Genomic DNA, 27,250 nt, shown 5'->3' with positions numbered 1-27,250 from the left:
AATAGAATCTTAGAGCTGGAATGTACCCAAGGGTCATCTACTCCAACGCCCTGCAATGCAGGAATCTCGGCGAAAGCATTCATGACAAATGGCCATCCAAACTCTCTTTATAAACCTCCAAGGAAGGAGAGTCCACCACCTCTCATGGGAGTCTGTTCCACTGTTGAATAGCTCTTACTGTCAGAATTTTTTTCTGAATGTTTAGTTGAAATCTCCTTTCTTGTCACTTGAAGCCATTGGTTCGAGTCCTACCCTCCAGAGCAGATATTTGAAGATGGCTATTTCTTTTCGGTCTCCACTTTTCCAGGCTAAACATACCCAACTCCTTCATACGCTCCTTGTAAGGCTTAGTTTCCAGACCCTTGATCATCTTGGTTGCCCTCCTCTTCACACGTTCCAGCTTGTCAACATCCTTTTTAAATTGTGGAGCCCAGAATTGGACACAGTATTCTAGGTGGGGTCTGAGCAAGGCAGAATAGAGTGGTACTATTACTTCCCTTGATCTGGACACTATACTTCTGTTGATGCAACCTAAAATAGTGTAAACTTTTTGGCTGCTGCAGCACACTGGTGGGTTTTTTAAAATGTATTTTTGTTTTTTTTTAAATGTATTTTTATTTTTTTAAAATATTGGTTTTCAAAAGTATGAGCAGTGCCGGCTTCTGGTTTGGCAGGGACATCAGGAAGAAGTGCGGAATAGCCTCTCGGGGAATTCTGAGCAGCGCGGGGGCTTTTTAGAGGTCCGCAAGTACCCTGCGGACCTTGGAACCTCAAGGGGAATACCTTGAGGGACGGAGCACCCAGTGGCGCCCAGACGTGCTCTCCTGCTTCTTGGGTTTAAATAATAATCCGAGGACGGGATACAGCTGCGGGCGCGAAGGGGAAGCACCTCGGACCGCACACTGTGCAGTCTCAGGCTTCTGATGAAAGTGCCAAGCTTCCACGATAAAATTGAATTCCGAATAATGGGATATTTTTAAACACTGACAATCGGGAGGAATTCAAAGAATTTGACCAGCCAAGGGATGCAAAAAGGGAGTCCGCCCTGGCTGCAGTGTAAAGATGGCGCAGAGAACAAAGACATAAGAACAAAGGCGGAAGTGAAAGTTCCTGCTGAGTAAGTGTAAAACTGAAAGTCCTCAGAGGCACTGCACTGAGGCAAACGCCATTTTATAACGTTGAAAGAGGGGAAAGAGTTAAAAAGGGACTTTGTTTCTCTTCTTTTCTTGCGAAGACTTTGTGGCTCGGTGGGAGAAACAGTAACGTGCTGAGCTCCAGCCCAGAGACTCAGATACTTTGTATAAAACTTTATATAAAACAGAGGGGAATGCTGGCAACATTGGAAGGGACTGACAAGTGAAAGTGGGACAGAGCAGTAAAAGTTTTAAAGTGTGTTGCAGAGATCCCTAAGCCTCTCATCTCTGATTAAATGGACATAGAAGAGGTTTGAATTGAAACTGTGATCATTCTCATACCCCCACTGGAATGAGAAGGGAGGAATTTAATTTGGAAAAACGCTTTATACCCAAATATCCTTTGAGGATTAAGCCTGCGAGTGGCTAGAAAAATCACCTCCCTGGCTCCCTGATTGGATTACAACTGCACCTGGATCTATAAGTTGGAGTGAGCCGACAAGTGGCGGAAGACCAGAAAAGGTCCTTTAAATTGAGACAGTAGTTGGGACAAGGTCTATATATTTCTGACTTGTATTACTTCTTTTTTCCTTTCCTTTTCTTTTGAGACAGTACTTGATGTGCATTTAAATGGGTGATCTTTAAAGTGTGTGGCTAAGACAAAGAAATTGAAAGCTATAGTGAAGAGAAGGGAAAACATCTGAGGACCCCTAAGGGTTATTGCCCAAATTACAATTTGTCATTAACTCGCTTTCCGGCTCTTTGGAGTACATGCTCCCTCTAGTGGTGAAAGTATAATATTGAGTTATATGCTTAAAAATGCCAGGGGAAAATGGGGGGGGGGGGGATGGAGGAACTCCAGGGGATAGAAGACAGTCGAAACAGGAAGAAATTAAGGACTTGGACATTTTATGGTTAAAAATAAAGGAAGAATTTAAACAAAATGAACAACATATGGAGAAAAAATTGGCAGAAGTACAAGAAACTCTGGATAAGAAAATAGAGGGGGGGGTGGGGGAGTTGTCAAATAAAATTAAAGATTTAACGGTTAGATCAAAAACAACGGAAGAGCTAGCGAAACGAACTCAGAAGGAAATTAAGGAAAATAGGAAAGAGAGATAGAATTAAAGAGGAAATGACAGAGGTTAGTAAAATACAATAACAGATCTGGGACAACATGGCTCTGATGGAGATGAGGCAGAAGCAAAGAAATTTAAAATTTAGAGGGGTAGTAGAAGAAGCAAATGAAGATATAAAAGCAAAAATGATTAAAGAATTGGCAAGATGGATGGATATGAAGGAGGAAGAAATGGAATATACAATTGAGAATGTGTTTAGAATTAAAGTGAGATCGGTAAAAGCCAAAGCCAAAAAACTGCCTGGAGATTAATTTTTAATTCATTAGAGATGAGTAATGCAATTCTGAGAATGAGTTATAATAACAAATTATTAATTGATGGAAGACCAATCATCATTTTTAAAGAGATTCCTACCAGGTTTTTACGAAAAAGAGACGGATACAAACAACTGGTGACTCTACTGAAGAAAAATGGAATCCAACATAGGTGGGAGTTTCCTGAAGGAATCTTTTTATTACAAAGACAAAAGATTTAGACTAACAGATCTCCAAGAGGTAAAGAAATTCTCTAGAAGATATGAGAAAGAAAAGTACGAACCCAAAGATTGGAGACTGTTCATTGACAGCAGCAAGCGATCACTGAAATGTGTTCTGCTACACAACGGCAACCAGTTTGCCTCTATACCCCTGGCTCACTCAAGTACACTGAAGGAGAACTATGAAGCGGTGAAGTATGTGCTGGAGAAAATTGGTTATGATCAGCATAAGTGGTTTATTTGTGTTGACCTGAAGATGGTGAACTTTTTGTTGGAACAACAGTCTGGCTTCACCAAGTACCCATGTTTTCTGTGCATGTGGGATAGTAGGGACCGTGCTCAGCATTACACGAAGGACTGGCCTGTGTGGGAGGAATTGGTGCCTTGCAGAAAAAGGAATTTAATCAACGACCCTCTGGTGGACAGAGACAGAATACTCTTCCCACCGCTGCACATCAAGCTCGGCTTAATCAAGCAGTTCACCAAGGCTCTGGACAAGGATGGTTACTGCTTCACTTACTTGTGCCAGGCTTTTCCAGGATTGACCATGGAGAAGTTGAAAGCTGGCATCTTTGACGGTCCTCAGATCCGTCAGCTCATCAGAGATCCAGAGTTCGGAAACTCAATGAACGAAGTGGAACTGGAAGCGTGGAAGTCATTTGTTCTGGTAGTGAAGAACTTTATTGGCAACAATAAGGCCAGAAACTACGCAGAACTTGTCAACAACATGCTGACTGCTTTCAGAAACCTGGGCTGCAACATGAGCGTCAAGATGCACTACCTATTTTCACATATGGACTGGTTTCCTGAGAACCTGGGTTCAATGAGTGACGAGCAGGGGGAGAGATTCCATCAGGACATGAAAGAGATGGAGACCATGTCTCAGGGTCGCTGGGACGCAGTCATGATGGCTGACCACTGTTGGACTCTGAAGAGAGACCTCCCTGCCGCTGAGCATTCCAGGAGTTCCAAGAAACGGAAGTTCAAGCCCTGAAGTTTGAAAAATGGTGAAGCAACATGCAATTTACGTGTACTTACCTTTATCAATGCCCACCATTCAGTTTACAGAAATCGATGTTTCTATCAGGTAATCAATATATGTTGTTGGAAAAACATTTTTTTCTCTTAAAAACATATTTAGGATGATGTGTGTTGACAAAAATCAGCTGATAATGCCACAAAAATGTAATCGATTTTGTCACAAGATCTGATTTTTTTCAAAACAACATAGCACAAAAACCTGACCTGATGGAGAGAAACGGATGCCATTTCCTGATTCAGCAGTGCAAAAATAACCTAAATCAATTGTAGAAATCTAGACAACATTCAAAAAGTAAAAACTTGTTGCCCAGTGTAATATATCTTGGTTATTTATGAAGAAAAGTATGGGGATGATGGGGGTTTTGTGGCTCTTTCCTGAGAGGAATTGAGGCAATTTATTCAGAACAGAGAGCGAAACTAATAGTGAATAACGGTTTGACAAAATCATTCGACATCACAAAGGGTACCAGACTGTCTCCGCTATTGTTTATAATGGTATTAGAGGTATTAGTAAATAGTTTGAGAGAAACATCATAGGTAAAAGGAGTTAAAATAGGTGTTAAAGAATTTAAACTTAAGGCCTATGCAGATGACTTAGTATAAACCTTAGAAGAAAAGTGTCAAAAAAGCATTGGAAGAAATGGACAAATTTGGACAACTGGCAGGATTTAAACTGAACAAGACAAAGACGAAAATGGTGGTCAAGAATATGGAAAATAATGAGATTGAAAGGCTGGAACAAGAAAATGAAATTAAGGTGGTTAAGAAAGTAAAATACTTGGGAAATTAGATGACAGCAAAGAATATAAATTTGTTTAATGGCAATTACCAACCAGTGTGGAAAGAGATTAAAAGAGACTTGGAAATATGGGATAGATTAAAGTTGTCAATAAGTGGAAGAACGTCAGCGATCAAAATGAACATATTACCAAGGATGCTATTTTTATTTCAAACGATTCCGATAATCAGAGGCTTAGGACAATTTAGAGAATGGCAGAAGGTTCTCTCGCACTTCATATGGCAAGGGAGAAAACCAAGGATTAAATTTAAAATACTGATGGACAGAAAGGAAAGAGTTCTTGGTACCTGATTTAAAACTTTATTACGAAGCAGCCTGCTTATGTTGGATAAAGGATTGGATAACCCTGGAAAACTCAGACCTGTTAGATTTGGAGGGATACAATAACAGATATGGGTGGCACTCCTACCTCTGGTATGGTAAAGTGAAAGTGCACAGAGGTTTTACAAACCATGTGATAAGGAGTGCCCTATATTGTCGGGATCTCCATTCGACCGAGCTGATAAACTTCATCTTCCTCCGGCCGAGTCCTTCGGAATTGCCTCCGACATGATTGACGACCTGAGCCTCTGATAAGGCTCCAGGCACATCCCCCATTCAGCAGAGTTTCCAGCACAGGGAAGAGACAAGAGGTTTGGGCTACATTCCTAGGAGTTTTATTATCTAGCTACGCAGACAGAAAAATACATCCTCTCTCTGTGAAAGCAGAGAGCAACTGAACAACAAAGGAACATGAAACCAGTTTGTCACATCCGTCTCCTGTCTCCCGTGAGACTTCCAACAGTATGGAATGTGTGGAATGTAAACAGAGTCTTGTGACTCCAGAGCACTGCACAGTGGCACAAACAGAAACTAACATCCTCCCCCTTTCTGTGAACACCACTGGGCAGTGTGTCAGTACAATCTCAGTACAAACCCAATTTCTGTACATAGGTACAGTGTTGATCCTTCGGAACAACCTTTGATAATAAATCAGCAGGAATTTCATTACTTGGCATGTAGGACACCGTTACGAATCCTTTCTGAACACATTCTCTAGCATGTTGCAGCTTCACTTGCAAGTGCTTTGTGCTTTGCTTACAACCTTCAGAAGTCAGCAAAGCCAAACATTCAGTTCGGCTTCACAAGAACTCAAGCTTACTGTTGTTTGCTTCTTGCACGACCAATCAAATAGACCCTGGTTGTACATGTAGCAAACTCCAGACGTGCTTTTCCTGTCTGTAGTGTCACTTCCAAAACTCGCATCAGTAAATATCTCAAGACCACCAGACTTCTGATTGTTAAATCTCAGTCTGTAGTGCATAGTGCCTTTCAAATAGCGTGCTATGCGTTTCAGAGCTTTCCAATCCTTAACAGTAGGATTGTTGACTTGTCTGCTTAGCAAGTTTGTGCTAACTGCAATATCAGGTCTTGAACATCTGGCAATGAAGTTTAGTTTGCCTAGTGCACTTCTGTACAGTGTAGTGTCAGAAAATGCTTCTTCGGTATCATCTACCTGATAACCTGTTGTAATTGGTGTGTCTACAGGGTTAGCATCCATCAGGTTTAGTTTGGTTAACAGATCAGCAATTTTCTGTGATTGGTGTACAAGAATATTACCATCTTGGTCTCTCTCTCTCTTTCCAGAGATAGGTAGTTGGTTACCTCACCAAGATCTTACATGTCAAAGTGCTCTTTCAGTTGAGCTAGGGCGCTATTGTACATTTTGACATCCTTCCAAAAGAAAAAAAATCATCAACATAAAATAAGCAATACAGCTTCTTTTGCCCTTCCTCTTTGACAAATACATATGGATCAGCTTTACCTAGCTGAAAACCTAGAGAAAACAACACTTCAGTGAGTTTAGAGTGCCAGCATTGTGCACTTTGTTTGAGACCATATAGGGACTTCTTCAGAGAGCAAACAAAGCCCTGTTTTACCTGTACGCCATCAGGTGGAAGCATATAAAGTGATTCACCTAAGGTTCCGTACAAAAATGCTGTATTCACATTGTGATGAGAAACGTGTAGATTCTCTTCTGCAGCAAGTTTGAGCATAAGCCTAATGCTCTCATATCTCATGGTGGGTGAGTAGGTCTCGTGATAGTCTTCTCCTGGTACCTGTGAAAAACCTCTGGCTACCAATCTGGCTTTGTGTCTGACTACCTTGCCATTTTGATCTGTCTTTGCTTTGAATACCCATTTGCTGTCAAGCAGTTTCATCCCTGGAACTGTTGGAACTAGCTCCCATGTTTTGTTCCTCTCTAAGGAATCAAGCTCAGTGTCAGGATGATATGTGGGTGCTAGCCGAGATAACAACTCGGGACTCCAGCCAGCTTTACAAGATTTATTAAGTCCAAAAACTATGTACAATCCAGAGTTCTTAAAAGCATGTCTTCCTCAGTCACTATCAGTTGCCGGAAGTGGCTCCTGCCTCTTCCCTTTCCAGCATAGAAACTTCCTGAGCCCCCCCCCCCCTTTTCCTTCTCTCTCTACGTAAAGACCGAAGCATTGGAGGCTGTTCCTTTCTCTCTGTTTCCGTGTTTCCTGACAGCCCCTCCTCCTCTTTTCTCTCTGACGAAGTGCAGCTGCTCATTAAAGGAGGCGGCTCCCTGTACATTCCGATCTCTCCCCCCTTCTCAGCCAACAGATCCCTGACATCCACCCACTCCTCAAAACCCCCCTTCCCATCCTCAGGACAGACGGCTACCTCTTCCTCACTGATATCGCGAGGCGAGGGAGAGAATCCTAGAAAGATGTCGTCATCATCTTCTGTGTCCACAAAACCATCCTTCCAGCCCTCCCCCAACCCCGTTGTTTCGAGGTGATCCTCGGGGTGGTCTTCTGCAGTGTAGTTCCCATCGACCCTCCCCCCCCCGGTGCCCACTCGTCACCCTCAGATGGTGTGACCCCTTCGAAGTCCTCCTCGTCCTCCGTCGGCCCAAAAATCTCCCTAAAGAACCTACCCGGGGGTTTTGGCTTGTCGGGAAATAAGGCGTGGAACCTCCACCAGAAACTCCTCAGTGATACAACTCTCCGGCACCCACGTGTTTTCTGAGCTAGGTGGCCCCTCCCAGGCCACTAGATACTCTAGTTGCTGCCTGCACCACCAAGAGTCCAGTATCTCTGTCACCTCGTTGCATTTCTCCCTCTCCGCTATGTCTGGTGTTGTAGTCACCCCTTGCCCCCTCCCTGGATGGCTGCTCCCCTCCCTGTAGGGCGACAACAGCGACCTGTGGAAGACAGGATGGATCCTCATATTGTCCAGCAGCTTCAACTTAAACGCCACGGGATTGACCTGTTGGATGACCTCAAAGGGCCCCACCCTCCTAGGCTTGAGCTTTTTGCACCCACCCCTTCAGGGCAGGCCCTGTGTGGACAACCACACCCTATCCCCCACCCGGATGACCTCCCCTGGTCTTCGATGCCTGTCTGCTTCCTTCTTGTACACCTCCTTGGCCCTCTCCAGGTTCAACTGGAGCTGTTCATGAATGGCCGCCATCTCTTCCGCAAACTGTTCGGCGGCTGGCACACTCCACAACTCCTCCCCCCACCCCGGAAAGGCCCTGGGGTGACACCCGTAATTGGCAAGGAAAGGACTCATCCCTGTGGACACGTGTTCAGCGTTGTTGTACGCAAATTCTGCTAGTGCTAATTTCTCCACCCAGTCATTCTGTCTCTGACTTGACATAACATCACAAATACTGCTGCAAAATGGCATTTGCTCTCTCTGCTTGCCCATTGGTTTCGGGGTGCCTTGCTGTCGTGAAGCTCACCTCTACCTGCAGCAAACCCATGAGCTTGCGCCAAAATCGTGAGGTGAACTGCGCCCCTGGTCAGAAATTACCCTTGAAGGAACCACCACCACCATGACTGCTGTTTTACCTCTGGACGTGTGTAGGTCCGTTATAAAATCTATGGACACCACTTCCCATGGCTTCCCTGGTGTGGGCAAAGGTTCTAGTAATCCTGCCAGAGCAGCCCTCTCCCCCTTAGCCCTTTGACATGTGTCACGACCTCTCACATATTCCCACACGTCCTCCCTCACTTTGGGCCACCAAAAGTCCCTTGTAACCAACAGCATGGTCTTGTGTTGCCCAAAATGCCCCGCAGTGGGGTTGTCGTGGAGCTGCTTGAGAATTTTGGCCCTTCGGGATTCACCCAGCACATACAGTGCCCCCCATAAAACAACAGCGCCCCTTTCTCCTTGAAGCCTCCCTCAGCTCCCCCACCCTCCTTGAGTTCGCTCATCTTCCGCTGAGCAAAAGCATCGTCTCTCATCAGTTGCACCAGTTCATTTTCCTCTACCACTGCCCCCCCACAAGTCCACCTGTCCTCCGGGAACATGAGCCTGGCTACAGGAGGTCCCTCTTCTGCCCAGTACTCCGGTTTATGTGATAGCACATCCGCCCTCACGTTCTGCTCTCCTGGGATGTACTGAATCCTAAAGTTGAAGTTGGCAAAAAACTCCGCCCAACGTATCTGCCTTTGGCACAACACACGTGCGGTCCGCCAGTACTCCAGGTTCTTATGATCCATGCACACCTGTGTCTGATGTTTCGCTCCAATCAGGAAGTGCCTCCACTGTTTAAAAGCTGCAAAAATCACCAGCAACTCCTTGTTATAAATACTGTAGTTTAGCTCCGACTTTTTCAGCTTCCGGGAGAAAAAGGCGCACGGTCTCCAATCTCCCCTCCCATCTTGCTGCATCAGGACCGCTCCGATGGCCCGGTCTGACGCATCTGTCTCCACTCGCAGCGGCTTTTCAGGGTTGACGTGCAATAACTGCTTCTCCGATGCAAAAACTTTCTTCAGTTTCTCAAATCCCTTTTGTGCCTCTTCAGTCCACAGAAACTTCTTCCTACTGATGCAATCCGTTATGGGCACCGTCAAACACGGAAAGTTCTTGATAAACTTCCTGTAGAAGTTGCTGAAGTCCAGGAACCGCTGAACATCCTTCCTTGTCTTGGGGCTCTTCCATTCTACCATGGCCTTCACCTTCTCCGGATCCATTGCCAGACCCTTATTCGACAGCCGGTAACCCAGGAACTCGACCTCCCTCGTGTGGAACTGGCATTTTTCCAGCTTCACCCACAAGTGATGCTCCTTTAGCTTCCCCAGAACCTGACGCACGTCCTCCACATGCTGCTTTTCGTTTTCGGAGTATATCAAAATGTCATCCAAAAAACAAACGCAGTTATGGTACAGTAGCGTGGTGCATGAACGCCTGGAAGCACTTTGTAAACCGAAGGGCATAACGAGATATTCAAATGCCCCAAGGGGGGTAAACACAGTGGTTTTCCATTCGTCTCCCTCGCGCACCCTGGTGAGGTCCAGTTTTGTAAAAAAAATCCCCTTCCGCACTCTCTCCAAAACGCCGTCGATTCTCGGCATGGGAAAGGCCAGGGGTTCCGTCAAGTAATTCAAAATTCTAAAGTCCACCACCAGCCTCCGTTCTTTCGTCCCTCTCTTGTCCACAAAGAACACAGGACAGCTACCCACCGCCTTGGACTCCCTGATGAACCCCCTTTTCAGGTTCTTGTCAATAAACTCCTTCAAATCCTGTATCTCTTGGTCGGACATTGAGTACAGCTTACCAGCCGGTAACTTGGCCCCCGGGACCAAGTTGATCTGGCAGTCGTATGGCTGGTGAGGTGATAACGCATCGGCCTCTCTCTCACTGAACACCTCCTCCAAGTCCCTGTATTGTGGAAGGATCTTGCCTTCTCCCCCAGACACATTGTTGCCACCTGAGCCTTTCTTTCCCGGGGTTCCCCTCCTCCCAGGCAGTGCTCTAGGCAGTGGGTCGACCCGAAAGACAGGGACCACTGGTGCCATGACACCACTGGGTCATGCAAGGCCAACCAACTCATTCCTAAAATAATGGGTGGCCCTGCCAAGGTGGCCATGTGAAAGGCGATGGTCTCGGAGTGCATGGAGATCCGCATTCTCATGGGAGGAGTCTGATGTGTGACCTCCCCCCAATAGTTCCCTACCATCAATCGTGGTAACTTGCAAAGGAAAATCGAGCGGCAGTAGGTGCAGCTGGTGCTGTGCAGCAAAGTCCCTGCTGAAAAAGTTTGCACTGGCCCCCGAATCAACTAGGGCGTGGACCTCCATTGTGTGGCCATTGGGGAGCTCCAGCAGCACCCTGACCACTATGCCTACTTTGGGGTGGCCTGGTCGGGGCTCTTCGCTGCTGCTGGTCCTGCCTGGCTGTTGCCCCGGTTTCCCACCAGCCAGGCCTTTCAGTTTCCCTGCACCTGGGGCACTTCCTCTCCCCCCTGTGGCGTGGCCCCCACCATCCCTTGCCAGTTACGACGTTCCGGACACACTCTGGCAAAGTGGCCTGGTCTTTGGCACAGAAAACGCTTCTTAGCAGCTTTCCAGTCCTTTTCCTCCTTTTTCTCCTGTTGCTGAACTTTTGAATGCTCCCGCATGCGGGCTGAGTTGATTTCCATGGGCTCTGGCTGACTCTGACCTTGAGAAACCCCTGCTGGTATCTCAGGAATGCGGTTGCCATGGAAACGCTCCCCTCTGTTCTCCCTCCTCTCCAGCAAACGGATCTCCTGCCGCACCCCCACAGCTAAGGCAGCCTTAGTTAACGTGTCCATGTCCTTGGGCCGGGGGCCCCTTGAAAGCTCATCCTTCACGTCTGAATTTAGCCCTGCCTTAAAAAGAGCCTGCACTGGTTCAGAGCTCAAGTCCCAGCCCAGCTTGTGGACAAGCATTGCAATTTGAGACCAGTAACTGCGGACAGTCAGACTCCCTTGCCTCAAGGCCAGTAATTGCTGCTGAGTCATATCAATTTGGCTCTCATTTGTAAACATGGCTGTTGGAAACTGGCCCCGTCGGGACGGCTGGCTCATTTATCCACTTGTTGGAAACTGGCCCCCTCGAGAAGGCTGGCTCATCTTCCCAGGCATGTCGGGGCCTGTTTGCCGGTGACCCACCCTGGCTGGCATCCCGGCAGACCAGGGAGATCTTGATAGGCGACACCTCCCTGGTGAAAGGTGCACACCCCCTTCCCCCTTGTATAGCAGCAGGAGAAAGAAATCAGTCAGAAAGTCTTTTTAATCTCTACTTTATTTCTGACTGTACACTGTACAAAAAGCATGCCTGCTCACTCAGTCTCCTCCGAGCAACTGCGTTAGACTTCCTCGACACAAGCAACAGGAAGGTCTCATATTACACAGAGAACAAATCCCTGAGAATTGCCTGGAACATCCTGTCCCACGGTTAGACCCATCATGTGATGTAAACATCGAACTGCTTGTTCGCAGCTGCATAGTACTCATATCCCAACATCGGCATCCATCACCTCATAAAACTTCCCCAGATCCTGGAGTGCATCATTATCGGTGGCAATTAGGAGCCGCACCCATTCCCTCGCTGACCCTGCCAAATGACTGATTACAAAAGCCACCCTCTGCTGATCGTTGGCAAATTCACTCCTCTGGAGATCCAGGGCATATTTCATTTCATTCTTAAAGCTCAAATATTCCTGGGGGTCCCCATCGAACCTACCGACCAATGAAGGCATTTTCCTTCCCAGCGGGGCACCCCTCAATTCCTGATCTTGCGACCTGCGTTCCTCCAGCCTAATTCGCAATTCCTGTGCATGTTGTTCCAGTTCTAGGTGTCGTTGTTTCAAAGCAGCAAATTCTTTCCTCGTCCCCTCCTCCATCACTGGTTGTCTCTCCCTCCTTGCTAGCTCCCGGCAATGGACTTCTGGCAAACTGTCAGGATGATATGTGGGTGCTAGCCGAGATAACAACTCGGGACTCCAGCCAGCTTTACAAGATTTATTAAGTCCAAAAACTATGTACAATCCAGAGCTCTTAAAAGCATGTCTTCCTCAGTCACTATCAGTTGCCGGAAGTGGCTCCTGCCTCTTCCCTTTCCAGCATAGAAACTTCCTGAGCCCCCCCCCCCTTTCCTCCTCTCCCTACGTAAAGACTGAAGCATTGAAGGCTGTTCCTTTCTCTCTGTTTCCGTGTTTCCTGACAGCCCCTCCTCCTCTTCTCTCTCTGACGAAGTGCAGCTGCTCATTAAAGGAGGCGGCTCCCTGTACATTCCGATCTCTCCCCCCTTCTCAGCCAACAGATCCCTGACACTCAGCCTTCATGGCAGTTAACCATGGCTCAGCATTCTTTGAGTCCAAAGCCTGGATCCCTTGGAAGCTTGAAGGTTTAAATACCTTCTTGGAGCTATTAACAGCAGTTACAGCTTTGGCTGCTTTAGCAAATTCATCAGCAAATCTCTTTGGAGGTCTATCTTTTGTGGCTCTTTCAGACCTGAAAATTAGATGTAAGTCTTCAGCGCTCCCCTCTTCTTTCTTAGGAGAAAAGGGGCCTGCAGTGAACAGTGGTTCCTCCAGTTCTCGATCAGAGCCTTCAGTGTGTCGCAGAGAGGCCTTAGCACTCTTGAAATCCTCTGAATCATCTGATTCAGTTTCAGATTCAGAATCAGAACCTTCATCAGTGGGTGTGGGGTTTTGCTGCTGTTTATCCTCAGGCTCTTCACTGTCATCAGGATAACATTGGAAAATTCCCACATTCTCCCCCCCCCACTTGGCATTGTACTCAACACTTCTAGTGAGCCTAATTGTATTAGTGTCAGTCATCATTACTCTGTAAGAACCTTTCTGATATCCTAGAAAGATATCATGCAAACCATGTTTGCCTAACTTGGAGCTTTGTGGTGTGTGAACCCACATGTCAGAACCAAAAATTCTCATGTGCTTGATGTATGGTTTCTTGCCAAACATCTTTTCATAGGGGGTACAACCAATCAGTGATGATAATCTGCGATTGTAAGTATAAACAAAACAGCTGAGCGCTTCTACCCAATAACTCTCTGGAAGATTGGCATCATGCAGCAAGGTTTTCAAGCCTCGAAGCAAAGTTTGGCTTGCTCTTTCACAAAGTCCATTCATCCAAGGAGACCGTGGACTTGACAAATCATGTTGAATTCCTTTCTCAGTCAGAAAAGCTTCAAACTGCTGAGAAGTGAATTCTCCCCCTCGATCTGTAAATAAACATTTCAGCTGTTTATCATGCACATTTTGCAACCAAGCACAGAATTCCTTGAACCTAGGAAAAGCTTCTGATTTCTGCTGGAGATTGAACACATGGAAAATGTGTTCATACCTGGAAAATGAATCAATGAGGACCATGAAGTACCTGGCTCCACCCAAAGAGGGTGCTAGAGGACTAACGAGATCAGCATGCACTACCTGATATGGTTCTGTAGCTTGTCTACTAGATACCTTACCTTTTGCAGCCATTTTAACCTTGTTTGCTGCGCATGCCTTACACTTTATGTGGTACCTGCAGGGTTTAATAGTCATACCTTCAATTAAGGCAGGCATTTTGGAAACTGCCTCGAAGTTTAAGTGACCAAGTTTCCTGTGATAATCATGAATACATCCTGCATGCAAAACCTTGCTAGTATCTTGCACAACATCAACAGAATCATCATAATGCAATGTAGGAATGAAAATCACGGCAGACGAGCAGTAGGTGTGATGAGAGGCGTCTGTCAGGGCAAGCCCTGGGAACTCTCCTTTATTGAATATTACAAACATTGCCACAGGTGTGCTTGTGGCTGATTGGTTGATACAAACACAAAGAAACTTGTTGCTGATTGGTTAACATAAGCACAAGGCGGGAATTACATGTGAGAGGTGGGAATTACATGTGAACATTAATCATCGATAGATTAAAGGCTGGGAAACGAGGTTGGAACTAGACAGGCATGAAACCTCCTAATTAAATTATAACTAAAGATTGATATAGCATAAAACAATTACTAATGATTGATCATAACATGAAAGAATACAATAATCGAGTTCCGTAGATGTGGTCAGCTATGCATTGAGAACAGGTCATCATGAACTTAAGATGAACTGAGCAAGGAGGGAATGTCTTGGTACAGTGTGTGCAGAAGCACGGAAAATATTATAAGCGAGACTTCCCAGAATGCAAGAGAAAAGAAGCAATACTTCCCATAAGGCCACAGTTATGTGCAGAGAGAGAACTTATGTGCAGAAAGAGAACTTATGTGCAGAAAGAGAACTTCCCTTCATCTCCCCCTTTCTTTTCTTGTTTGTGAGGTGTCCTGGGTAAATAAAGGCAAAAATACTTCGGGATTGGTGGTGTGCCAGCGAATGCCCAAAATAAGTCTGCCAGGGTCGATGGGACAAAAATATTTCGGGATATGTGGTCTGCCAGCGCATGCCCAAAATAAGTCTGCCCACATCTCCCCAAAAGTTTACTGTTGGTGTTGCCATTTCGCAAAGTAGGCAGCAAGTAGTTTATTGGGTGGCTGAGGGGGAGAGAGAAGCCGAGAGAAAAGACTTATGAGGCCAGGAATGCATTGGAGGAAGCAACAGAACAAAATTAATATACATACAATGACAATGGCATATTGAAAAAGACTATGAAGTCAAGTAAAGTTTGGCAACCAAGCGCTAAGCCACTGGGTGAAAGAATCCCAGAGGCCAGAAAATCCAACATCTTGTTTAATGTGGTGTGTAAGATTTTGCAAATGAGAAATCTGGCTTTGAATGGCTTTAGAATTATCTGTGATATTAAAACAACACATCTCGGCCACTTGTTCACAGCCATAATGATGAAGCATCAATAGATAATTGATAGCAGCGCGGTTCTGCAGGAGACCATGCTGGAGTTCACTTTGCTCTTTATTCAGAAGATGAAGCACTTGAGAAGTAAAATTCAGGGCTTTTGCTGCAGAACAAGCTAAAGAGCTAATGTTCCTACTATTGCGTACAGCCAATCCAGGAACTCCTAGGAGAGAAACAGCTAAAGAGATATATTCAGACCTACTAGGAAGAGAAATTGAATCGTCACAATCGTTAGTTAATTCAACAGAGCGGCGATATCTAGAACGGGACAAATGATGTTTTTTGGGTAATATGATAGACAAGCGGCTTAGACAGCAAGGTGTGCCATGGCTAATGTTTGCAGGAATGTAATTAAATGTATAGCCTGGACACGACCAGAACCAGCCTTCAGGCAGCTCTGTGTATTTATATACATAAGAAATATTTACATAATCAGAGCAATTAAAATTATCCTTGCCCATTTTTACACAGTTGGGTTTTGTGCAATTCACCATACGGGCACAAGTAACATTAAAAGAAGCCACGTACGGGGTTGATAGATCAATGGCCAAAGGTGGGCGTCGGTGCACTTGGGTACCCCAGACATAGTAACCGGAATAACCAAGGGTGCGGAGAGAATCATTTTGGGGTAGGGATGAGAAAAACCAGGTATCATTTTGTATGTCAAAAGGATCATGGCAAACAGGGATAAGGCAAGAGCCAAGGATTTCACCGATTGATACCTGCTGGGTGAGACAAAAGGAAGAAACATTAAGGGTTTTTGCAAAAGATTCCCACACTTTTATTGGTGAGGAACCACCGTTATTAGGAGCGGAAGCAGAAAGAGGCAAAAACAAAACATTGAGAATGATCACTATCATGGAATTAATATTAAGGCAGGAAATAATGCAAAGGAGCAAATTCTCAGGGGTTGCTTCAAGCTGTTTTTCCTTTCGAAGTTGTTCAGCTTGAAACGAGAGTGATTTTATTTGGCCCCACGTCACTGGTCCATTACGATTTCCCCGCTTGCGAATCCTGGGGGGCCTGGACGTCGTATCCTGGGTGATCTGTAGTTTGCGGTCGAACTGCAGTATTGGATCCGGAAGAGTCTGTCGCCACACCATGGTATAGGCGGATGCAGCGTGCGGGAACCCAGCGAGCACCCTGTGGAGTAGAAACTGCAGCGTAACCCTTTCCCCAGGTGATCAGTTTTACAGGTTCACTCCATTCGTTGGAGGGCAATATCTTATAGCGGACCAGTGGGGCTGGGAGTATCTCTGTTTGTTGAAAATGTTTCTGCAGGCGAGTATAGGATTGATGATCCTGTATGGAAACATTCAAATGGTTGAGAGTAAAGAGAACACTGGCCAACCAGCCTTCCTTTTCGGAGAGCGAGGCTGGGACTCCAGCCTTTTTTTCCTGTCGAAGTAAAGCAGTTTTTAAGGTGCGATTGGCGCGTTCAACAATCGCCTGGCCTTGAGAATTGTAGGGGATGCCAAATAAATGGCGGATATTCCAAGTTTCACAGAACTGAGCAAAGGTTTTTGCACAGTACGCTGGGGCATTGTCAGTCTTTAAAGAATGGGGCTTGCCCATGACTGACATGGTACGAACTAGATGGTTGCAAACATGCTTAACCTGCTCACCCCGTTGAGGGGTGGCCCAAATAAAGCCCGAGAATGTATCAATGCAAACGTGTAAAAACTTCCAGGGTGAAAAAGGGGCAAAATGAGTTACATCCATTTGCCACAATTGGTTGGCTTCCAGCCCGCGGGGATTTACACCAGGGCTGGGATGGCCAATCTGATTAGAGCATCGAGGGCATTGCTGGATAATTGCACGTGCCGCTTCCAACGGAATTTGGAACTGGCGGCTAAGGGCTTTCGCATTTTGATGATGGAAAGCATGACTTTCAATAGGAGAAACAGGCAAAGCTCTAAGCAAGGAATCCGCTTTAGCATTGCCATCAGTGAGAAAGCCTGGGAAGGGTTGGTGAGAACGAATGTGCACCACAAATAAAGGGTGGGAGCGATTAGAAAGGAGCAATTGTAAGGAGAGGAAAAGGCTCAATAAGTTGTCATCCAATCAAGGACTTACATAACTGCCTTGTAGGCGAGTTATGACATTTGCAACATAAAGACTGTCCACTACCAAGTTAAAAGGCTGTGTGGAAAAGTGGTGCAGAGCTTTGACAGCCGCTGCTAACTCAGAACGCTGGGCAGACTTTTGTGGAAGAGTGTAAAGGCTGTGCCATTCCTCATTTTGTTGCCAGGCAACCACCCCCCTGGAGGGGGCACCGTCAGTAAAGACAGTAAGGGCATCCAAAGGGACAGGAGATAATATGGAAGAAAAAGACAGGGAAATTTGTTTGCTCATTTGCAGGCGAGGGTCAGCTGGGATATGGCAATCCACTTGGCCAACAAAATTGGCTAAAGCACACTGCAAATCCATACTAGCGGAGAGAGCAGTTTCCCATTGTTCTAAGGGCATGGGCACAATAATTTGGCGGCAATCAACGCCAAAAAGGCTTTTGCAGCGACGGCGTCCCTTGCTGATGAGCTGAGCAAGGAGATCCACTAAAGGAGTCACCGTGTTCTTTGGCGTATGATGTAAATACAGCCATTCAATTATATGAACTTTCGATGGGCCTAACTGAACAATGGCCGCAAAGGGTTGGACAGTATCTGTCATTATGACCACATCGGGCAAAACATTAAGGATTGCTCGATCAACCCAGTGGAGACGCATAATTTCCTTTAACTGGGCAACAGTCTGCTGTTGAGAAGAGGACAGGGTGATCTTTGTACCAGGAGAGTGATGGCCTTTTAAAGCTGAAAAAAGCGGCCGTAAAACTTCGAGGGATTTTAAAATAGGGTCTTATCCAGTTGATATTGCCCAGCAATTGCTGCAACTGGACATATTTCATCGTTTTTGGAACATGAAGTTCAGGGACAATAGGAATAGAATAACTAGCTATCATTTTGTGTCCCAAATAATGAAAGGGAGAAGACTCCTGGACCTTTTCTGGAGCAATTTTCAAACCATAAAGTGACAAACAATTTATCAAAACATGTTTCCATTGGGGAGGGAGGTGTGGCCCACTCAAAAGCACGTCATCCATATAATGATAAATTGAGAGGTGTGGATACTGCAAACGGAAGGGCTGAAGGGCTTGATTCACATAATATTGGCACATGGTAGGGGAATTCAACATTCCTTGCGGTAAGACCTTCCATTGGTACCTTTCTGTGGGTTGACAATTATTTAACACAGGAATAGTAAAAGCAAAGAATTTATGATCCTTCTCCTGTAGGGGAATGGAGAAGAAACAATCTTGCAAATCTATTATTGCCAATTGATAAGAATGTGGAATCACATTTGGATTAGGCAGACCACACTGCAAAGGCCCCATGGGTTCAAGGATTTGGTTTATTTTCCTCAGATCTTGGAGAAATCTCCATTTTCCACTCTTCTTTTTTATGACAAAAACAGGGGTATTATAGGGGCTAACGGAAGGTTCTATATGGTCTGCCAATAATTGCTCATTCACCAATTGTTTTAAAGCGAGCAGCTTTTCTCCCGTTATGGGCCATTGCTCAACCCATACAGGACTAGTAGATTTCCAGCTGAGGGGAAGCGCAAGCTTACTCATTAAATTGAATGGTAGCTTGTAATTGTTGCAATAAATCTCGTCCCCACAAATTGAGGTGGATTTTCAGCACACAGGGCTGGATGTATGCAATGGTTTCAAAGCTATCAGGCAGAGAAACAGGCAGCCACTGTACGCTTTTGGAAGAATTTTGGGGGCCACCCACCCCCCAGACTGCAGAGGCAGACTCAAGGGGCCACGTGGGGTCCCAGCAACAACTGGAAATTACAGAAATGTCTGCGCCCGTGTCAATCAAGCCTTCCAGAACTTTTCCATTGATTTTATACTTACGAAGAAGTTTTTGATGACCTATCCGCTGGATAACAGCTAACAGCTTTGGGGAAAAGAAGAGAGTTCTTGCAAATTACTATCCATAATAGAAGCAGTAGGGTGAGAAGGGAGCACCACCAAATGCGCCCAGGACTCACCCTTTTTTAACTGCATGGGCATATGGCTCCAAAATTGAACCATTATTGTGCCCACATAGTCAGGATCCAGAACTCCTGGAATAACCTGGATTCCTTCTTTTGCCGCAGAAAATTTGGGTAAAATTAAACCTGCGACTTTAGGAGGTAGTGGGCCTGCCAATTGGGAAGGCATGAGCACAATTTCACCAGGTAAAACAGTGTCTTTGGTCTCTTGATTGATCAAATCAATGGCGAATTCAGAAGGTGTTTTTTTAGAAAGTTTTTCAGCAGCGGAAACTAAAGGCGGAAAACTCTCTAATTGCCCTGGCCCGAGAGCGGGGCCGCAATGGAGTTTCCCGGACTCCTGCATTGATTAGCCCAATGATAGCCTTTACCGCATTTTGGGCATTTTTTGGAAGGTCTAGCCTTGTTGGCAGCCCCATCCTTGTTGGCCCCCCCGCCAGGGGCTCTGCATTGTTTAGCAAAATGGCCAGGGCGCTTGCAGTTAAAGCAATTACCTGTAGGCCTATTGGAAGCTTGGATCACGCCAGCAAGCAAGGACATCGCATGACTCTGGCTTCCAACATCTGCACAGGCTTTAATCATATCAGCCAGGTCATATTTAACGCGATGGATGACGGACTGTAAAGCCTTTTTGCAATCTGTGTTAGCATTCTCAAAAGCCAATTTTTTCATCAACTCATTCTGAGCCGTGGTGTTATCAATCTGCCTAGTAACTGATTCTTTCAATCTATCTATAAATTGATGGTAAGGCTCCGAATGCTGTTGCTTAATATTGACAAAGGAGCTCAGCAGTTCCCCTGAGACAGGGACTTTTCAAAAGGCGTGCTGTACACAGGTCGCGGTGCGACTAAAATGTACAGGTGTCAGCGTCGCCTGGGCTGTTATATTATCAAACGGACCAGCACCATAAAGTTCATTGGCTGTATGCTGTGGATCAGACAGGGCTGAAGTGTTATGTTTAAATTCACTTTCAAAAACTACATACTGAGCTGGGGACAATAGCATGCGCATCAGATCCTTCCAGTCTTGAGGTAGCATTGTATAACCATTTGCTATTCCCTCCAGCATTCCTATTACATAGGAGGATTTTAAACCGGAATCAGCAATGGCCCTTCTTAATTCCCTCATTACAGAATAAGGAAGGGTTTCATACAACACCTGTTGTTGCGCAGTGCCTGGGTTTGTGTAGGAAATAGGGAAAGCTGATGGGGTTGTGCAGGAGATAGGGAAAGCTGATGGCATTTCACCAGCCCACTCAGATTCCTCCTCTAAGGAAAGGAGACCTTTCTGCCTAGCCTGAGAAAGTGCAGCGCGGACAGCTCCTGTGAAACAGGCAGGAGCTGAAGCAAGCGAAGGAGGGGTGGAAGGAGGGAGGGGGGAAGGAGTGGGCTGAGACGTAGGGAGGGTTTGGCAGGGTTGCAAAGGAGGCAGAAGTTTAGGGTAAGGTGGGGGATTGTCTGCAACGGCTAGAAGAGCAGGGGCCGAAGGAGACGCCTGGGGGACCTGGGGTCCTAATTTAGCAACGGCATCTGCACATTTCTGCCAAGTGAGCAGACAATGAATCGGAGCCCTTGGTTCTGCAAAAAGGGTTTTTCCAATCTTTTGCCAAGTCTCTACTTCCAAAGAACCAATTTCAGGATAGGAGGGACATTGACATGCAATCTCACATAGCAATTGTTCAATCTCTTTTAAAGAAATATGCACACCCACCGCCCCTTTGACTAACCAGCTGCAATAATTCCTTAGCATGTATCTTTTGAAGCTTAGTCAATTCCCCTCCCATACTCACGAAATAGCGCGCTAAGACTTTTCCAGTCGAGTGAAGTATGAGGGCTGGCTGGCTGCGCAAGGGATCTAGCACGTCGTGGGGTCACCAGATGTAGGAATGAAAATCACGGCAGACGAGCAGTAGGTGTGATGAGAGGCGTCTGTCAGGGCAAGCCCTGGGAACTCTCCTTTATTGAATATTACAAACATTGCCACAGGTGTGCTTGTGGCTGATTGGTTGATACAAACACAAAGAAACTTGTTGCTGATTGGTTAACATAAGCACAAGGCGGGAATTACATGTGAGAGGTGGGAATTACATGTGAACATTAATCATCGATAGATTAAAGGCTGGGAAACGAGGTTGGAACTAGACAGGCATGAAACCTCCTAATTAAATTATAACTAAAGATTGATATAGCATAAAACAATTACTAATGATTGATCATAACATGAAAGAATACAATAATCGAGTTCCGTAGATGTGGTCAGCTATGCATTGAGAACAGGTCATCATGAACTTAAGATGAACTGAGCAAGGAGGGAATGTCTTGGTACAGTGTGTGCAGAAGCAGGGAAAAGATTATAAGCGAGACTTCCCAGAATGCAAGAGAAAAGAAGCATAAGGCCACAGTTATGTGCAGAGAGAGAACCTATGTGCAGAAAGAGAACTTATGTGCAGAAAGAGAACTTCCCTTCAATGCAATACAAACAAATGATCAACATAATCAGCATGCAATAGAAAGTCATCTTTCTTGGTGATGGTGCACTTCCTCTTCTTGAAGGAAACGTCTGTGTCCTGTTCAGTCAGCTGTGAGACGCTCAACAGGTTGTGTGCAGCATCTGGAACAAAAAGAATGTTGCGTATCGAAGCATCCAAGCTGTGAAGAACAACCGTTCTGTAGCCTTGACTGGAGATCGTGTGGTCATCCGCTTGGTGAATCGCACCTTCCTGTGGAGTAAAGGACACGAACAGGTGTTTGTCTTTGCTGACGTGCTGGGTGGCTCCCGAGTCGACAATGAAGAAAGATCTAGACGTCTTCTGGACCTTTGGAGTGAAGCATGAGACCATAGCCTTGTGTTGTGTTGTCATGGACTTTTGACCTTTGCCTTTGCCTTTGCCTTTTCCACGTGTTGAGCTTTCACTGCGCTGCTCTGTTGCTTTGGCATTGGGTTGTTTGTAATCCCTATTCACATGGCCTAGACATCCACACAAGTAGTATTTCACTGCCTTCAAAGCTTTGGCACCATCTAGTGGTTGCACTGCATTCTGGGATGACGTCTGTGAGGACTCCCCCTTAGTGATACAGCTAGTACTACACCGATCCGCTTCATTTAACACCACAGCAGTGACATGCGCTACCGTTAGCTGAGCAGTAGGCAAAACAGCAAGCTGGCTGGCAATCGCTTCTCAACTTGAACCCAAAGAATGTAGAATCATGAAGGAATGCACAGCCTCTGGAAAGGTGATTCCACGCTGTTGCAACTCGTGCCTGAGATTCTGCATTTCCATGAGGTGAGCACGTACTTCTGCTCCTTCAACAAGTGCCATATCATGCAGCTTGGCATAAAAGATCAAAGAAGCTCCTGCTTCTGTTCTCAAATGTGACTCTTGCAAACTGTCCCACATTTCTTGTCAGAACCTGCGTTCAACTGAGCTCCTCCAAGCTCCTCCGGAATCGCCCTCCGATGATAATTAACGACCTGAGCCTCTGATAAGGCTCCAAGCACGTTCCCATTCCGCAACGTTTCAAAGCGGCAGAAGTGACGAGAAATATGAGCTACATGCTAAGAGTTTTATTGCTAAGCTACGCAGACAGAAAAGAAATACATCCTCTCTCTGTGGTTTATCTAATTCAGACAGCAGGTGTCAGCAGTAGTCCTGCCCAAGGATGCCATGTCTCAGTCAGTTTTATTGCACATAGCCAAAGGCTGCCGCAATGTACACAGAATTATTTGACAATTAAAAGTAAATATACTGAATTGGTAAAAAAAAGGCTTAAAACATTTATATTATTAAAACATTACATACTCTAAACAAAGCTATAAAAGTACCCCAATGTACAAATAAAAACATTAAACAATAAAATGCATAAGCTAAAATCATCACATGGTCACTAATGTTAAAAACAATATCAATTAATACAGTGTGCAATTTATACTCAGAGTTTGGTGACAAAGATAGAGCATAGCCTGAGGTAGATGTTTTTGTTTAGTCGTTTAGTCGTGTCCGACTCTTCGTGACCCCATGGACCAGAGCACGCCAGGCACTCCTGTCTTTCACCGCCTCCCGCAGTTTGGTCAGGCTCATGTTTGTAGCTTCGAGAACACTATCCAGCCATCTCATCCTCTGTCGTCCCCTTCTCCTTGTGCCCTCCATCTTTCCCAACATCAGGGTCTTTTCCAGGGAGTCTTCTCTTCTCATGAGGTGGCCAAAGTATTGGAGCCTCAACTTCACGATCTGTCCTTCCAGTGAGCACTCAGGTCTGATTTCCTTAAGAATGGATGCGTTTGATCTTCTTGCAGTCCATGGGACTCTCAAGAGTCTCCTCCAGCACCATAATTCAAAAGCATCAATTCTTCGGCCATCAGCCTTCTTTATGGTCCAGCTCTCACTTCCATACATCACTACTGGGAAAACCATGGCTTTAACTATACGGACCTTTGTTGGTAAGGTGATGTCTCTACTTTTTAAGATGTTGTCTAGATTTGCCATCGCCTTTCTCCCAAGGAGCAGGCGTCTTTTAATTTCGTGACTGCTGTCACCATCTGCAGTGATCATGGAGCCCAAGAACATAAAATCTCTCACTGCCTCCATTTCTTCCCCTTCTGTTTGCCAGGAGGTGATGGGACCAGTGGCCATGATCTTCGTTTTTTTGATGTTGAGCTTCAGACCATATTTTGCGCTCTCCTCTTTCACCCTCATTAAAAGGTTCTTTAATTCCTCCTCACTTTCTGCCATCAAGGTTGTGTCATCTGCATATCTGAGGTTGTTGATATTTCTTCCGGCAATCTTAATTCCGGCTTGGGATTCATCCAGCCCAGCCTTTCGCATGATGAATTCTGCATATAAGTTAAATAAGCAGGGGGACAATATACAGCCTTGTCGTACTCCTTTCCCAATTTTGAACCAATCAGTTGTTTCATATCCAGTTCTAACTGTAGCTTCTTGTCCCACATAGAGATTTCTCAGGAGACAGATGAGGTGATCAGGGACTCCCATTTCTTTAAGAACTTGCCATAGTTTGCTGTGGTCGACACAGTCAAAGGCTTTTACATAGTCAATGAAGCAGAAGTAGATGTCCTTCTGGAACTCTCTAGCTTTCTCCATAATCCAGCGCATGTTTGCAATTTGGTCTCTGGTTCCTCTGCCTCTTCTAAATCCAGCTTGCACTTCTGGGAGTTCTCAGTCCACATACTGCTTAAGTCTGCCTTGTAGAATTTTAAGCATAACCTTGCTAGCGTGTGAAATGAGTGCAATTGTGCGGTAGTTGGAGCATTCTTTGGCACTTCCCTTCTTTGGGATTGGGATGTAGACTGATCTTCTCCAATCCTCTGGCCACTGCTGAGTTTTCCAAATTTGCTGGCATATTGAGTGTAGCACCTTAACAGCATCATCTTTTAAAATTTTAAATAATTCAGCTGGAATATCATCACTTCCACTGGCCTTGTTATTAGCGATGCTTTCTAAGGCCCATTTGACTTCACTTTCCAGGATGTCTGGCTCAAGGTCAGCAACCACACTACCTGGGGTATACGAGACATCAATTTCTTTCTGGTATAGTTCCTCTGTGTATTCTTGCCACCTCTTCTTGATGTCTGCTGCTTCTGTTAGGTCCTTTCCACTTTTGTCTTTTATTATGGAAATCTTTGTACAAAATGTTCCTTTCATATCTCCAATTTTCTTGAACAGATCTCTGGTTTTTCCCATTCTATTGTTTTCCTCTATTTCTTTGCATTGCTCGTTTAAGAAGGCCTTCTTGTCTCTCCTTGCTATTTTTTGGAAATCTGCATTCAATTTCCTGTATCTTTCACTATCTCCCTCGCATTTTGCTTGCCTTCTCTCCCCCGCTATTTGTAAGGCCTCGTTGGACAGCCACGAGGTAGATAGATAGGATCAAATAAATTCATCTCCTTTACAGTTAATGGCTACCTTGGCTATATAATTTGCTCTAATTTTCCTAGCAGCAGTTGCAAAAAGTGCTACCCGCCAGGTGACATACTTATCTGTGTCTGCAAGGAGATATAACATCATATCAAGGGGGTTCTGGCCAGCGGACCCTGTCATTATAGGTACCAAAAATCTTTTTCTTGCATCATTATATAACAGACAGTGCAAGATATAATGCATAAGGTCCTCTACTTCAGAACATCCCCTAATGCAAACACGTTCATTTTTTGGTATGCCTCTATGTCTCCCATCTCTATAAGCAGAGCTTATTGTATTTAGTCGTAGCTCTGTAAAAGCTTTTCGAAGCTGTGCAAAAGTCAATTCATTAAAATAAGATATGTGTTCATTGACCTCTCTAAGTTTAAAATACAATGGGGCACATGTAGATGTGCACATAGAGTTTAGATCGTTTTTAGTTGCCACTGCCCTTATGGTTCGTTTAAAAATATTTTTCTGTGAATATAAGGGGAGTTCTTTAATCTCAGTCACTGAGAGATCATATTTGCCCATCAGTTGGGCAGCATGATGTACCCAGTTTTTAAGGGGTAATCCATTTGAGAGCTCAATCAGGCATTTTTTTGGTAGCCTAGTGTTGTCCATCTGTTGAACTCTAAACCAGTAACAGAGAATTCTTTTATCTATTTGGCTCTCTATGCTCAACATGCGAGTTTCCAACCTGACCATGGCAGATTGCACGTCTTTGGGTAAACCTAAAAGAACTCTTAAAAAATAATTCTGTGGGGGTTCCAGACCGGAGACCTTTGAGGTACCCCAAACCTCTGCACCATATAAAATCTGGGCCATTGTTTTTGCTTTATACACAGATAGAGCTGGGTTGACCAGATTTCCACCTTTACATGCAGCGAATTTCAGAATGGCTTTTGCTGATTTAAAGGCTTGCAATTTAATATTGGATAGCTGTGTATTCCAAGATGCCGTTTCTGAATAAATCAATCCCAGATATTTAAACGTATTTACTTGGTTTATGATGTGTTCATCCAGGTGCCAAACATGCTTTTTAGAACGCATTCCTCATGCAATATGAACTTAATTTTGCCGTCTCAGGCCCACCTGGGTTCTAGATACAAGTACTAGGTCATCAGCATACATTGAAACTGAGAGTTTTTGGTCGAGAATTGTGACAGGGGCAAACTGTAGGCCCTCCAGTTCTTTAACCACGTCATTAATATAAAAATTGAACAGGAAAGGTGCCAAAATGCATCCCTGTTTGACTCCAGTGGTGGTCTTAATTCTAGTGGTGAGATGGCCAGCCAGATCCACCTTTACTTGTATTGATGTGTCAGTATATAATGTTTTGATGAGAAATAATAGACGGAGATCTATATTTGTCTTTTCCAATTTTTGCCACAATGCGTGTCTTGGGACCGTATCAAAAGCTGACTTTAGATCGATAAAAGCAACATATAATTTTTGCTTCAAGTTATGGATGTATTTACATAGCAGAAAGTTCAGCACAAAGCACTGGTCCAATGTGGATTTCCCTCTTTGGAAACCTGCCTGGACTTCAGATATCACCTTATTTGTATCTGCCCATTCTTCTAGTCTCCCAAGAAGGAGCCTGGCATATAGTTTGGAGGCTACATCTAACAAACTAATGGGTCTATAATTGGCAGGGTTTTTCTTATCGCCCTTTTTATATATTGGGGCAATTATGCTCAACTTCCACCCTTCAGGTATACGACCTGAGCTGTTAATGTATGAAAACAATTATGCAAATATGGGTGACCAGAAATCAGGTATTATTTTATAGATCTCCATTGGGATCATGTCTTCTCCTGGAGCTTTATTAGCTAGTTGGCTTGCGATTAGCCTCTTAATTTGATTGGGCGTGACGTCTGGCCATTCTGGCAGTTCTGATAACTGGGTATAGTAAACTTGTGGGGATAGGTCAGGGCAGGGGCCATATATTTCTGTAAAATATGTCACCCAATCCTTTCCTTGGACAGATGCTTCTAACGAGTAGCCCAGCCCATTTGTGCCTTGGGCAACCAGATGCCAAAATTTCCGTGAGTCCTTCTG

The 27,250-nt window shown here is 45.0% G+C and overlaps 1 protein-coding gene across 21 annotated transcripts in view; it reads left to right on the top strand.

Annotated features, from left to right (window-relative positions):
- The window catches only part of LOC144326360 (far upstream element-binding protein 3-like), a 359,673-nt gene that overhangs the window by 250,129 nt on the left and 82,294 nt on the right, over positions 1-27,250 (top strand). Inside the window, exon 15 of one of the 21 annotated variants that reach the window (XM_077922909.1) lies at positions 9,410-10,127. The exons of 19 other annotated variants lie outside the window; for them this stretch is intronic. In XM_077922909.1, coding sequence (XP_077779035.1) covers positions 9,410-9,677 — 268 coding nt within the window. In that variant the 3' untranslated portion in view covers positions 9,678-10,127. Of the gene's footprint in view, positions 1-9,409; positions 10,128-27,250 lie in introns of those variants that run through there. One more of the 21 variants, XM_077922912.1, reaches the window with a different exon arrangement.

This window comes from Podarcis muralis, chromosome W (assembly GCF_964188315.1).
Source record: "Podarcis muralis chromosome W, rPodMur119.hap1.1, whole genome shotgun sequence".
Lineage (NCBI taxonomy): Eukaryota > Metazoa > Chordata > Lepidosauria > Squamata > Lacertidae > Podarcis > Podarcis muralis.
This window is presented reverse-complemented; position numbering and strand designations above follow the sequence as displayed.